General features: G+C 44.3%; 1 protein-coding gene across 1 annotated transcript in view; it reads right to left on the bottom strand.

Moving 5' to 3' along the window:
• LOC106590384 (voltage-dependent T-type calcium channel subunit alpha-1I) overlaps positions 1-15000 on the bottom strand; it is a 142568-nt gene that overhangs the window by 47311 nt on the left and 80257 nt on the right. The window contains exons 13-19 of the mRNA XM_045713267.1: positions 14929-15000; positions 14579-14669; positions 11708-11886; positions 3199-3269; positions 2909-2969; positions 2495-2719; positions 2108-2208 (exon numbers count right to left, since the gene is read on the bottom strand). The exon at positions 14929-15000 is cut by the window's right edge and continues 84 nt beyond it. Of these exons, the coding sequence (XP_045569223.1) occupies positions 2108-2208; positions 2495-2719; positions 2909-2969; positions 3199-3269; positions 11708-11886; positions 14579-14669; positions 14929-15000 (800 nt within the window). The remainder of the gene's footprint in view (positions 1-2107; positions 2209-2494; positions 2720-2908; positions 2970-3198; positions 3270-11707; positions 11887-14578; positions 14670-14928) is intronic.

The following is a 15000-nucleotide window of genomic DNA, read 5'->3' on the forward strand; positions in this document are numbered from 1 at the left end:
ACACACACACACACACACACACACACACACACACACACACACACACTTCCCTGTGAAAGCCACTTTATGACAGCCTGGAGCTGTGTTTTAGCAGTGGCAGGTGCAATCAGTCAAGCCTTGGGCCCCTGACGTTCCTGTGTGTGTGTGTGTGTGTGTGTGTGTGTGTGTGTGTGTGTGTGTGTGTGTGTGTGTGTGTGTGTGTGTGTGTGTGTGTGTGTGTGTGTGTGTGTGTGTGTGTGTGTGTGTGTGACACCAGTGTACTCAGCATGTAATGGAGTCTGGTGATAGCCAATCGGGAGAACAACACACAGCCTGGGACTAAAAGTGCTGTGAATTCTCAGGACTTTCTACTGGGTCTGAAAAATAATACGCTTCAATGTTAGATAGATTTTCTGGAAATGTAGTAAATCTACCTGTTATAGTACAGCTACGAAGTCAAAGCACTTTCTAGGAAATGGGTAGTGGTGGGTAGAGCCCTGTCCAGGCCTGGATTTTAAGCCCGAGCCATACCCATGCCTGCGACATTCAGAGCCTACTCTACCCAGGCCCTATTTCTTCTGCCAAATTTAAGGCCCGGCCCTGCCCTAAATCAGACGTAACTTCCATTAGCTGCTCCTCTCTGTCTGTAACTGGCTCCCTGCTCGCAGCTCACTCTGCATGCACTCTGATCATGGCAGCTCTGAGTCTGGGAGTATCCGTAGCAACGGCTGCGCTTGGGCTGCTCTGCTCAATGACGAGACATGAGAGAACAGCAAGCTACCTTCTTCACTCTAAACTCCGACAAAACTCAAGGAACATGATGCTTTTCTGTGAAATAATCTCTCCTGTGTTATACCTGAGGAGTTTGAAGCGCTCCTGACACCATGTTATGATCTTAGTCAGATAGAACTGTACTGCGCAGCAGAGCAAATGGTTTGTGAATAATGTCAGGGCCCGTCGGGCTCGGGTCAGGTAGCAGCGCTATAGAGGTGGGGACTGTACCAAAATAAGAGCTTTAAAGGCAGACTCAGCGATATGATGTGGATGCAGAAAGTAAACAGCATAGTGGGTCAATTCCCACAACAACTCAGAGCGTTGAAGCGCGAGGCCCAACTTTTGGTCTCGCTAATCTCAACATCTCCGGCGCTGCTTGTGGTGACGTAATTTTCAGAACTATGAAATGCGATCAGGGCTATTTAATCACAAACCCTGGAAGAAATACTGGTTTTCTCCTCTACTTGGCAATTTAACAATCAATTCATGTCATTTAAAATACACTCATTTATTCTACGCTGACATGAGACAGACAGGTCTCTATGTGTGTTGTCTGGGTAACAAGAGACAGACAGGTCTTTATGTGTGTTGTCTGGGTAACAAGAGACAGACAGGTCTTTATGTGTGTTGTCTGGGTAACATGAGACAGACAGGTCTCTATGTGTGTTGTCTGGGTAACAAGAGACAGACAGGTCTTTATGTGTGTTGTCTGGGTAACAAGAGACAGACAGGTCTCTATGTGTGTGTTGTCTGGGTAACAAGAGACAGACAGGTCTCTATGTGTGTTGTCTGGGTAACAAGAGACAGACAGGTCTTTATGTGTGTGTTGTCTGGGTAACAAGAGACAGACAGCTCTCTATGTGTGTTGTCTGGGTAACAAGAGACAGACAGGTCTCTATGTGTGTTGTCTGGGTAACAAGAGACAGACAGGTCTTTATGTGTGTGTTGTCTGGGTAACATGAGACAGACAGGTCTTTATGTGTGTGTGTGTCTGGGTAACAAGAGACAGACAGGTCTTTATGTGTGTGTTGTCTGGGTAACAAGAGACAGACAGGTCTTTATGTGTGTTGTCTGGGTAACAAGAGACAGACAGGTCTTTATGTGTGTTGTCTGGGTAACAAGAGACAGACAGGTCTTTATGTGTGTTGTCTGGGTAACAAGAGACAGACAGGTCTTTATGTGTGTTGTCTGGGTAACAAGAGACAGACAGGTCTTTATGTGTGTTGTCTGGGTAACAAGAGACAGACAGGTCTCTGTGTGTGTTGTCTGGGTAACAAGAGACAGACAGGTCTCTGTGTGTGTCTGGGTAACAAGAGACAGACAGGTCTTTAAGTGTGTTGTCTGAGTAACATACTTGTTCTGTGGTGAGAAGAGGTAGACAGACCAGTCCTCTCTTTTCTCACACCAGTCAGGCCTGTACACCTCCATCATCTTCTGGATACGGAAACACATACTCTAGAGGAGAAAGAGAGGAGGAGGAGAGAGAGAGAGATAGAGGGAGAGAGAGAGAGAGAGAGAGAGAGAGAGAGAGAGAGAGAGAGAGAGGGAGAGAAAGAGAGAGGGAGAGAGGAAATGTATTAGCAATAGAGCAAAATGGGAGGACATTCATGTCACCTCTGGTGGTAATGTTTGATACAATGACTTGGCAGTCATTTCAGTCAAGGACATTTTTCCATCGAGTAAATACCCTCTGGGTAAACTTAGACTATTCAGTTCTAGCCAGTCTTGCAGTAAAACTCACATAGTCTATCTCCTCATCCATGTCCGATCTGTCCTTGGCCAGGTTCAGCTGAGGGAAGACCTCTGCTAGGAGTTTGGCAGTCTGGGGACCCGTAAGACCAATAGGACTAGGAGCCTTCCCATTACAATCATGGTGCTCCACTACCATACCCCCACTGCCGCTGCTCCCTCCCCCAGAAACACTCCTCATCCTGGGGTTAGGGCGAGGCGGAGGTCCCCCGGGGACCTGGAGCATATTTGGGAGCTCCAGGGAGAGAGCGCGGCGGTCCCGGTGCCGGATGGCATTGCGTCGTGAGAGGAGGGGGAGAGGGGGAGCGTGGTGAGGGGGGAGGTGGAGAGCGGGGGAGAGGAGGAACTCTTGCTCGGCCGAGTGGTAAAGGGAGTGGGGGCTTCGGACACGGAGGCTTCCACCCACCACACCCGCTCCCATCCCCCCTAGCCCGCGGGAGGGACAACCCAGGCTGTTCCAGCTGGACCTGAGGGGAGGCAGAATGTGGTGGGTACATGAAGAGTTCATAAAGTAGTTATAACTGATTCATAAAGGATTGATACGTTCTTGAGATTAATAGTGTATTACACAATTAATTATGGATCAAGAAGGGTACTTTGATGATTTAACAAGGATTAATAGAATATGACTGATTCATTAATTATCAATAAATGATTCATGAAGTAATCAAGTATTCCATTGATCTAACTATCTACCTGCGGTTCCATGCACTCTGAGGAGGGGGAGGGCGACCCCAATGGTGGTGCAGGGAACTGCGGCCGTGGTGCTGTAACCAAGACAACAAAAGACATGAGAAAATGAACTGGTGTTTGAAATGTATACGTTGGTAAATACATGATGTATATACCATATATACACCATAAAGACAACATTACGGACCCCTTTTGGCCTCAGACTTAATTTGTCGGGGCGTGGACTCTACAAGCTGCCATGTTGACTCGAATGCATCCCACAGTTGTGTCAAGTTGGCTGGTAGTGGATCTCTACTCCGAATAGCTGGCTCCATCTCATCCCACAGATGCTCAGTTGGATTGAGATCTGGTGACTGGGCAGGCCACTGCAGTAAGCTGAATTCACTGTTGTGGAACCATTCCTGGACAATCCTAGCCTTGTGGCATGGGGCATTACCCGGCTGAAAAAAATTATTTCACAGATGGATACACTGCTGCCATTAAGGGATGCGCCTGATTGGCAAAGATGTTCAGATATCCTGTGGCATTCAAACATTGCTCCACTTTTATCAAGGGGCCCAATGTGTGCCATGAAAACACACCCATCACACCACCACCAGCCTGTAATGTTGACATGTGGCATGATGGATGCATGTATGGTTCTCTCCAAACCCTAGTCCTCCCATCAGCGTGAAACAGCAAGAACCAGGATTCATCAGACCAGGTAATGTTTTTCCAGTTCTCCAGTGTCCAGTGTTTTCCTTCTTTAGCCCACTGCAACCACAATTTCTTTTTTTTTTACTGAAAGAGGTGGAACTCCGTAAGGTCGTCGGCTGCCATACCGCATTCGTGTCAAGGGACGAGTTGTGCATTATTTTATGGGTCTTTGGGCACCAATGTTGTACTGAATTGTCAGTTGATTAACTGTGGCCCGTCTGTTGCTCTGCACATTTCATGTCAGCCTCCTTTGTCCTCTTTCATCAATGACCCGTTTTTGACCACTGGCCTGCTGTTGGCTGGATGTCCTTTGGGTGGTGGACCATTCTTGATACACACAGGAAACTGTAAAACTGTAAAACTGAAACTGTTGCAGTTCTTGACACACTCAAAGCGGTGCACCTGGCACCTACTAACATACCCTGTTCAAAGGCACTTCAATATGTTGTCTTGCCCATTCACCCTCTGAAAGGCACACGTCTCAATTGTCTCAATGCTTAAAAATCCTTCTTTAACCTGTCTCCTCCCCTTCATCTGCACTGATTGAAGTGGATTTAACAAGTGACATCAATAAGGGATCATAGCTTTCACCTGGATTCACCTGGACAGTCTGTGTCATAGAAAGAGCAATGTTTTGTACACTCATTGTATATACACTGCTCAAAAAAATAAAGGGAACACTTAAACAACACAATGTAACTCCAAGTCAATCACACTTCTGTGAAATCAAACTGTCCACTTAGGAAGCAACACTGATTGACAATACATTTCACATGCTGTTGTGCAAATGGAATAGACAACAGGTGGAAATTATAGGCAATTAGCAAGACACCCCCAATAAAGGAGTGGTTCTGCAGGTGGTGACCACAGACCACTTCTAAGTTCCTATGCTTCCTGGCTGATGTTTTGGTCACTTTTGAATGCTGGTGGTGCTTTCACTCTAATGGTAGCATGAGACGGAGTCTACAACCCACACAAGTGGCTCAGGTAGTGCAGCTCATCCAGGATGGCACATCAATACGAGCTGTGGCAAGAAGGTTTGCTGTGTCTGTCAGCGTAGTGTCCAGAGCATGGAGGCGCTACCAGGAGACAGGCCAGTACATCAGGAGACGTGGAGGAGGCCGTAGGAGGGCAATAACCCAGCAGCAGGACCGCTACCTCCGCCTTTGTGCAAGGAGGAGCAGGAGGAGCACTGCCAGAGCCCTGCAAAATGACCTCCAGCAGGCCACAAATGTGCATGTGTCTGCTCATATGGTCAGAAACAGACTCCATGAGGGTGGTATGAGGGCCCGACGTCCACAGGTGGGGGTTGTGCTTACAGCCCAACACCGTGCAGGATGTTTGGCATTTGCCAGAGAACACCAAGATTGGCAAATTCGCCACTGGCGCCCTGTGCTCTTCACAGATGAAAGCAGGTTCACACTGAGCACGTGACAGACGTGACAGAGTCTGGAGACGCCGTGGAGAACGTTCTACTGTCTGCAACATCCTCTAGCATGACTGGTTTGGCGGTGGGTCAGTCATGGTGTGGGGTGGCATTTCTTTGGGGGGCCGCACAGCCCTCCATGTGCTCGCCAGAGGTAGCCTGACTGCCATTAGGTACCGAGATGAGATCCTCAGACCCCTTGTGAGACCATATGCTGGTGCGGTTGGCCCTGGGTTCCTCCTAATGCAAGACAATGCTAGACCTCATGTGGCTGGAGTGTGTCAGCAGTTCCTGCAAGAGGAAGGCATTGATGCTATGGACTGGCCCGCCCGTTCCCCAGACCTGAATCCAATTGAGCACATCTGGGACATCATGTCCCACTCCATCCACCAACGTCACGTTGCACCACAGACTGTCCAGGAGTTGGCGGATGCTTTAGTCCAGGTCTCGGAGGAGATCCCTCAGGAGACCATCCGCCACCTCATCAGGAGCATGCCCAGGCGTTGTAGGGAGGTCATACAGGCACGTGGAGGCCACACACACTACTGAGCCTAATTTTGACTTGTTTTAAGGACATTACATCAAAGTTGGATCAGCCTGTAGTGTGGTTTTCCACTTTAATTTTGAGTGTGACTCCAAATCCAGAACTCCATGGGTTGATAAATTGGATTTCCATTGATTATTTTTGTGTGATTTTGTTGTCAGCACATTCAACTATGTAAAGAAAAAAGTATTTAAGAAGATTATTTCATTCATTCAGATCTAGGATGTGTTATTTTAGTGTTCCCTTTATTTTTTGAGCAGTGTATATACAGTTGAAGTCAGAAGTTTACATACATTTAGGTTGGAGTCATTAAAACTTGTTTTCAACCACTCCACAAATGTCTTGTTAACAAACTATAGTTTTGGCAAGTCGGTTAGGACATCTACTTGTGCATGACACAAGTAATTTTTCCAACAGTTGTTTACAGACAGATTATTTCACTTATAACTCACTGTATCACAATTCCAGTTGGTCAGAAGTTTACATACACAAAGTTGACTGTGCCTTTAAACAGCTTGGAAAATTCCAGAGAATTATGTCATGGCTTTAGAAGCTTCAGGTAATCTAATTGACATAATTTCAGTCAATTGGAGGTGTACCTGTGGATATATTTCAAGGCCTACCTTCAAACTCAGTGCCTCTTTGCTTGACAACATGGGAAAATCAAAAGAAATCAGCTAAGACCTCAGACAGTCTGGTTCATCCTTGGGAGCAATTTCCAAATGCCTGAAGGTACCACGTTCATCTGTACAAACAATAGTACGCAAGTATAAACACCATGGGACCACGCAGCTGTCATACTGCTCAGAAAGGAGACACATTCTGTCTCCTATAGATGAACTTACTTTGGTGCGAAAATTGTAAATCAATCCCAGAACAACAGCAAAGGACTTTGTGAAGATGCTGGAGGAAACAGGTACCAAAGTATCTATATCCTCAGTAAAACGAGTCCTATATCGAAAAAACCTGAAAGGCCGCTCAGCAAGGAAGAAGCCACTGTTCCAAAACCGCCATAAAAAAGCCAGACTATGGTTTGCAACTGCACATGGGGACAAAGAGCGTACTTTTTGGAGAAATGTCCTCTGGTCTGATGAAACAAAAATAGAACTGTTTGGCCATAATGACCATCATTATGTTTGGAGGAAAAAGGGAGAAGCTTGCAAGACGAAGAACACCATCCCAACCATAAAGCACGGGTGTGGCAGCATCTTGTTGTGCAGGTGCTTTGCTGCAGGTGCTTTTTTGTCATTTAGCAGACGCTCTTATCCAGAGTGACTTACAGTAAGTAGTGAATGCATACATTTCATGCTTTTTTTCTTTCTTTTTTCCCCCCGGACTGGTCCCCCGTGGGAATCGAACCCACAACCCTGGCGTTGCAAACACCATGCTTTACCAACTGAGCCACACGGGACTATCATCATGAGGAAGGAAAATTATGTGGCTATATTGAAGCAACATCTCAAGACATCAGTCAGGAAGTTAAAGCTTGGTCACAAATGGGTCTTCCAAATGGACAATGACCAGAGCATACTTCCAAAGTTGTGGCAAAATGGCTTAAGGACAACAAAGTCAAGGTATTGGAGTGACCATCACAAAGCCCTGACCTCAATCCCATAGAGAATTTGTGGGCAGAACTGCAAGGAGCAAGGAGGCCTACAAACCTGACTCAGTTACACCAGCTCTGTCAGGAGGAATGGGCCAAAATTCACCCAACTTATTGTGGGAAGCTTGTGGAAAGCTACCTGAAATGTTTGACCCAAGTTAAACAATATAAAGGTAATGCTAACAAATACGAATTGAGTGTATGTAAACTTCTGACCCCCTGGGAATGCGATGAAAGAAATAAAAGCTGAAATAATCAATCTCTCTACTATTATTCTGACATTTCACATTCTTAAAATAAAGTGGTGATCCTAACTGGCCTAAGACAGGGAATTCTTACCTGGATTAAATATCAGGAATTGTGAAAAACTGAGTTTAAATGTATTTGGCTAAGGTGTATGTAAACTTCCGACTTCAACTGTACATCTACTTTCTAGACTGTTTTTCTGCCGACGTTCAAATGAATCTTCACTAATGAAACTTTACCAAGTGAGAACTGATTGTTCTAAACAGTGTGTGGTGCCTTGGAAGGTGATAGCCACTCTGTCAGGAAAATTACATGGTTTACTTCTGGAATCGTCCCTGTGACGACAATCACAGTCTTATTCACAGCTATATACCGCAGGAATTTATACCACCGTTGCCACAGCAACGTTTATTTCGTCCCACCCCCCTTTCTTTTTTGTGTGAGATGTGTCTCACCTCATTAAACAGATATACATCAACACATTAGGGAAAAACCAAATTGGAAGAAAGACAAAAATGTGTTTTTTGATTCTTCAGGTAAATTGAGTAAATTCAAAATGACATCAGTGATCAAACAATTAACTTGGAACTCTCTCAAGCTACTGGTAGGGGACACATTCATGTTAACTTTTACCCCCAGGCAGTGGAGTATACAATGATTGTGGAGGCCTTCAGCAAAGATGTCTTACATTGTTATTGACATGTGACAATGAAGACAAGGATGTCACTAAACTATACATAATCCTCTCTCTCTCTCTCTCTCTCTCTCTTTCTCTCTCTCTCTCTCTCTTCCTCTCTCTTTCACTCTCTTCTCTTTCTCTCTCTCTAGCTCTCTCTCTCTTGTCGCTCTCATTCTCTCTCTCGCTTAATTAACGGTGGTTGCCATGGCGACTGGAATCCCGGGAACTGAGCCAGGCTCAATCAACCAAAGGCAGGCTTCGGCTCGACAGACAGATGCATGGAGTCGAGGGAGCTCCTGAACTGGGAACATCGTGATCAGAATCTCCCCCGTCGTGGGGAATGTTTATCGAATTGAAGACTCCATCCGGACTAGTCTGCAGCTGACTAGTGGCTAAGCAGACCCTTGATAACTACCATTATGTGGCGTGTTGTGTGTAATTTGTGTAATGCAACTTGTCCATAGTCTGGGTCTAGGAAATCATAGACTGTGGACATTTAACCTCTATGTGACCGGCGGGACGAATTCGTCCCACCTACGTAACATCCACTGCCAGCCTGTGGCGCGATTTTCAAAATCTTCAAAATCCTATTACTTCAATTTCTCAAACATATGACTATTTTACAGCCATTTAAAGATAAGACTCTCGTTAATCTAACCACACTGTCCGATTTCAAAAAGGCTTTACAACGAAAGCAAAACATTAGATTATGTCAGCAGAGTACCAAGCCAGAAATAATCAGACACCCATTTTTCAAGCCAGCATATAATGTCACCAAAACCCAGAAGACAGCTAAATGCAGCACTCACCTTTGATGATCTTCATCAGATGACAACCCTAGGACATTATGTTATACAATACATGCATGTTTTGTTCAATCAAGTTCATATTTATATCAAAAACCAGCTTTTTACATTAGCATGTGACGTTCAGAACTAGCATACCCCCCAACTTACGGGGAATTCGCTAACATTTTACTAAATTACTCACGATAAACGTTCACAAAAAGCATAACAATTATTTTAAGAATTATAGATACAGACCTCCTCTATGCACTCGATATGTCCGATTTTAAAATAGCTTTTTGGTGAAAGCACATTTTGCAATATTCTAAGTATATAGCCCAGGCATCACGGGCTCGCTATTTAGACACCCGGCAAGTTTAGCACTCACCATAATCATATTTACTATTATAAAAATGTCATTACCTTTTGTTGTCTTCGTCAGAATGCACACCCAGGACGTCTACTTCAATAACAAATGTTGGTTTGGTCCAAAATAATCCATCGTTATATCCGAATAGCGGCGTTTTGTTCGTGCGTTCCAGACACTATCCGAAATAGTAAAGAAGTGTCGCAGCGCTTGGCGCAATTCCTGACAATAAAATTCAAAGTATTCAATTGCCGTTCGTCGAAGCATGTCAACCGCTGTTTAAAATCAATTTTTACGTCATTTTTCTCTCGTAGAAAAGCGGTAAAATTCCGACAGGGAATCTCCTTTTCGGCAAACAGAGGAAAAAATCCCAAAGGCGGGGGCGGTCGGGGTCACGCGCATAAGCTAGTGTCTCTTGATGGGCCACTTGAGAAAGGCGATAATGTGTTTCAGCCTGGGGCTGGAATGACGACATTCTCTTTTTTCCCGGGCTATGAGAGCCTATGGACGACGTGGGAAGTGTCACGTTAGAGCAGAGATCCTTAGTAAATGATAGAGATGGCAAAGAAGTTCCAGAAATGGTCAGACAGGCCACTTCCTGTAAAGGAATCTCTCAGGTTTTGACCTGCCATTTGAGTTCTGTTATACTCACAGACACCATTCAAACAGTTTTAGAAAATTTAGGGTGTTTTCTATCCATATGTAATAAGTATATGCATATTCTAGTTACTGAGTAGGAGTGGTAACCAGATTAAATCGGGTATGTTTTTTATCCAGCCGTGTCAATGCTGCCCCCTAGCCCTAACAGGTTAAAGAATAGCTGTTATATTTACGATATGCTAAGTGTTGCTATTAGGGCAAGTGTTCTATTAACCCTTTCACACGTACCATCACACGGGGTGTGATCGTTCTACAGTGGTCCCTGAAGCGTACGATCACACCCCGTGTGATTAGAACACTCATTTAGAACGCTCGTTTAGAACGGACAGTTTCGAATGACGCAACGATCGGCATTTGAGCTGGCCACACTTTTTTCAGAAACTATTTACACAAACACAGTCCTTACAAAGTTATGTCCAGAATGTGAGCAGTTTATTTTTGGATGCAATGTTCAGATATTGACAGAAGTATCTATAGCACAACACAATCATCCAAACCGGAAAAATGTAGGCTACATTAATCCTAGCGCTGAGGAAAGATTGACCCAACACAAGCAGTCATATTTTCTAACTCTCGGCTGACATAAACTACAATATGAATTAGCTAATAGCAATTACTATGTATAATTAATCACATCACGGGTGAGCTCACCATTGATCGAAATAATTAGGTAAAACACTTTCTAGAAATTGAAAGTAATCCGTCGATTAGTTTCAGCACGCAGCCATGCATTTTTTCCTCACAGAAACCAAAGATAATAAGAGAAGACAAGATGAGTTTGGTCTGTTTGTTTGCATGTTGAAGGGGTGTGTCATCTACTGTCACATCCCACCATTCATTTCCGGAAGTCCTCAAAAAAGGAGTTAACTCTTACTCACCTCATTTTGTTATAACATCTTTGGTCAAACAGACGATTACGTGAAACCCAGAATGCATTGTATGTCAACAAACATGGCTCCATACACATAGCTGGAATAAGCTTAGCTCATCATAATCAGTACAACCTTCAAAACATTATTTTACACACATACTATGCGCCCATTACAATTTATGCAAAAATCGGAACGCATGATTTATCACGGGTAATTGAAAAACGTAAATAAAATACTAAATATATCAATAATACCACACAAAACATTTTATGATAGTGATTTATTGATACAAATGGCGCGTTTAGGCAGTCAATCACGGTAACCTCTCACTCCCACTCTGAGCCATTCAGTGTTGTTGTTTATGTAACAATCACATTCTGGAATGGAGAGAACGTTCGAACATCACGTGCATAAAAAAACTCATGCTGGGGCGACCGTTAGAGATATTTGGAACTCACGCGTGAAAGGATTAAGAGTATTTACACTGAGAACTTCTGGTTTAATGGTTGAGTGTGTGTGTGTGTGTGTGTGTGTGTGTGTGTGTGTGTGTGTGTGTGTGTGTGTGTGTGTGTGCGCGTGTGTGTGCGCGTGTGTGTGTGTGTGTGCGCGTGTGTGTGTGTGTGTTACATCTCACCAGAGAGAATGATCTCCTCTGCTCCAGGTTGGCCTTGCCCAGACTCATAACGCTGCTCTTCCGTGACCCCAGGGCATAGGTCAGCCTGTCAGTGGGGTACGACCCCCTGGGGGTCATCACTGGGGTCAATGTGGTCAACTCCAGGTGCCCGTTAGGGGTCAAAGTGCAGATTTTAGGATCTAAAGGGGCAAAGAAGAAGAAGAAGGACAGAGCTTTATATACATAATTACATTGTGTCTCTAAACAGCCCTTGTAGTGTTTCCTAAATCCTCATATACCCCCAGACAGTTCCACTTGTAGTGTTTCCTAAATCCTCATATACCCCCAGACAGTTCCACTTGTAGTGTTTCCTAAATCCTCATATACCCCCAGACAGTTCCACTTGTAGTGTTTCCTAAATCCTCACATACCCCCAGACAGTTCCACTTGTAGTGTTTCCTAAATCCTCACATACCCCCAGACAGTACCACTTGTAGTGTTTCCTAAATCCTCATATACCCCCAGACAGTTCCACTTGTAGTGTTTCCTAAATCCTCACATACCCCCAGACAGTTCCACTTGTAGTGTTTCCTAAATCCTCATATACCCCCAGACAGTTCCACTTGTAGTGTTTCCTAAATCCTCATATACCCCCAGACAGTTCCACTTGTAGTGTTTCCTAAATCCTCACATACCCCCAGACAGTTCCACTTGTAGTGTTTCCTAAATCCTCATATACCCCCAGACAGTTCCACTTGTAGTGTTTCCTAAATCCTCACATACCCCCAGACAGTTCCACTTGTAGTGTTTCCTAAATCCTCATATACCCCCAGACAGTTCCACTTGTAGTGTTTCCTAAATCCTCATATACCCCCAGACAGTTCCACTTGTAGTGTTTCCTAAATCCTCATATACCCCCAGACAGTTCCACTTGTAGTGTTTCCTAAATCCTCATATACCCCCAGACAGTTCCACTTGTAGTGTTTCCTAAATCCTCACATACCCCCAGACAGTTCCACTTGTAGTGTTTCCTAAATCCTCATATACCCCCAGACAGTTCCACTTGTAGTGTTTCCTAAATCCTCATATACCCCCCGACAGTTCCACTTGTAGTGTTTCCTAACTCCTCATATACCCCCAGACAGTACCACTTGTTTGAAGTATTCAAATATTAACACACGTGATTCCTACTCTCCAGTCTTTAAACCACAGCTGTGGACATCCATAATGTAACAACCCAAGGAGACACAGAACAGAGTTATCCACAACAGGAATACTAGGTCTGACACCTCACATAAAGCCCCACAGTGGAGGTGTCATAATACCCATAAAACTTAGCAGTCAAACAGGGAAATGGTTCCAATCATTTTTCCACCATTCATTTCTCTCATAGGGGATTTTAGAAACAATTCAAATAAGGGCTGTGTTTTGTGTAGGCTTACCCATGTAGGCTTACCCATCTCTCGGACAAGGCGACTTTTATCAATATATTAGTCTCTATTTACTCTCTATTTACTCTGAAAGTTCTAATTAGCATCAAAGTAATACGACAAGACTACAAATCCCTGCAAGCTCCTGCACTTCATCTATAGCTGGCACCTTTGCTAACAGGTACATTTAAAGAAATGATGCCAATTTATTAATCACTAAATGTAGCTAACATTAGATAGTTAATCCAGAGATTCTTACCTTTGCCTCGATTCGGCAGTCTCGTCCAGATCATCACTGCATTTGTACTTCTTTATGATAGCCACATTAGCAGCTAATTCGCATTTCATTTTTGGGGGGTAAATACAGACGAATATATTGATAAGAGTCACCTTGTCCGACACAGATTTCTATGGTTATTAAAACGTCATGCCAGGGTAAGCCTACATGAAACACAGCCCTTATTGTAAGTGTTTCTAAAATCCCCTATGGGAAAAATGAATGGTGGAAAAACTATTGGAACCGTTTCCTTGTTTGACCGCCAGGTTTTCTGGGTATTATGACTGTGGTACTCTATGGAGGTCAGGCCTTACAGAACATATGTTAGACCTAGCAGGATGGAGTTCTAATGATAGAGTTACAGTGTTGATGATGTGTGTTCTCCAGGTCTTAGATGACCTAATAGTGTTCCTGGCTGAGCTTAGGGGGCTGTGTGAGCTGGTTGGCTAAACCAGGGTCAGAGTTAGGATTAGAACACGTAGTCTTACTCTCTTTTCTCTTTCACTCAGTCTGAGGAGAGCTTGAAGCTGCCTTGGTTCAAATAAGGTGAGGACATCTGTAATGGAAGTGGGAGACTGTGAGGAAGAGTTGGTGTGGGTGGGTGGGTGGGTGGGGGTCGGAAGTGTGTGTGTGTGTGTGTGTGTGTGTGTGTGTGTGTGTGTGTTTGTAGAGAACACTAAGTGCTACCCAGAATGACCCCAAAACACCCCTTCCTGTCTCCATATGTGTCCCTGTCTATTTCAGCACTCTGTGCACTATAACTCCTCACTGCATGACTATACTTTGGTATGAATCCCATCCAGAATTCAATAGTTGTCTTGGGAACCACCTTATTTTGTCTGTGACTGAATACCTAGTCCATGTACAATGGTTTCAAGGATGCTATACCCCCACGCCTTTTCATTTGTTGTGTATAACATCCTTGAAACATGAGCATAAAACATGCTCTGCTTTGTCCTATCCTAGAAACGATTGTACAGGCGTTGTATTCTGAATGTTACCATCCAAACCACAGCATTGTATTGTGAATGTTACCATCCAAACCACAGCATTGTATTGTGAATGTTACCATCCAAACCACAGCATTATACTGTGAATGTTACCATCCAAACCACAGCATTATACTGTGAATGTTACCATCCAAACCACAGCAATATATTGTGAATGAAGTATATGAAGACTCACCAGACAGTTTGAGAGAATCATTAAGCTTCTCACTCTCGTCAAAGTTAGAGGGGGAACTGTCATCCTCTGAATAGGAGCGATTAGCATCTCCCTGATGGAGAGATAGAGAGAGAGGAAGAGAGAGATCGAAAAAGAGGGAGGGAGTGAAGGAGAGAGAAAGACAGGAAGAGAGAGAGAGGAAGAGAGAGAGAAAGAGGGGGAGGGAGAGCAAGAGAGAAAGGGTGAGGAATGGACGAAGAGTGGGAGGGAGAGAGGAGGAAGAACATGGATGCTACATCAAAAGATCTATGCCATGTCATTGGTTTAAAGTATGTTAATCCCCCCCACCCAAAAGAAGCTCAAACTCTTACCTCAGCCTGAAATCCCTCTACCAAGATGGCCACCAGCAGGTTGAAGAGAACGTAGTTCCCAAACGTCATGAG

Source organism: Salmo salar, chromosome ssa02 (genome assembly GCF_905237065.1).
Source record: "Salmo salar chromosome ssa02, Ssal_v3.1, whole genome shotgun sequence".
NCBI lineage: Eukaryota > Metazoa > Chordata > Actinopteri > Salmoniformes > Salmonidae > Salmo > Salmo salar.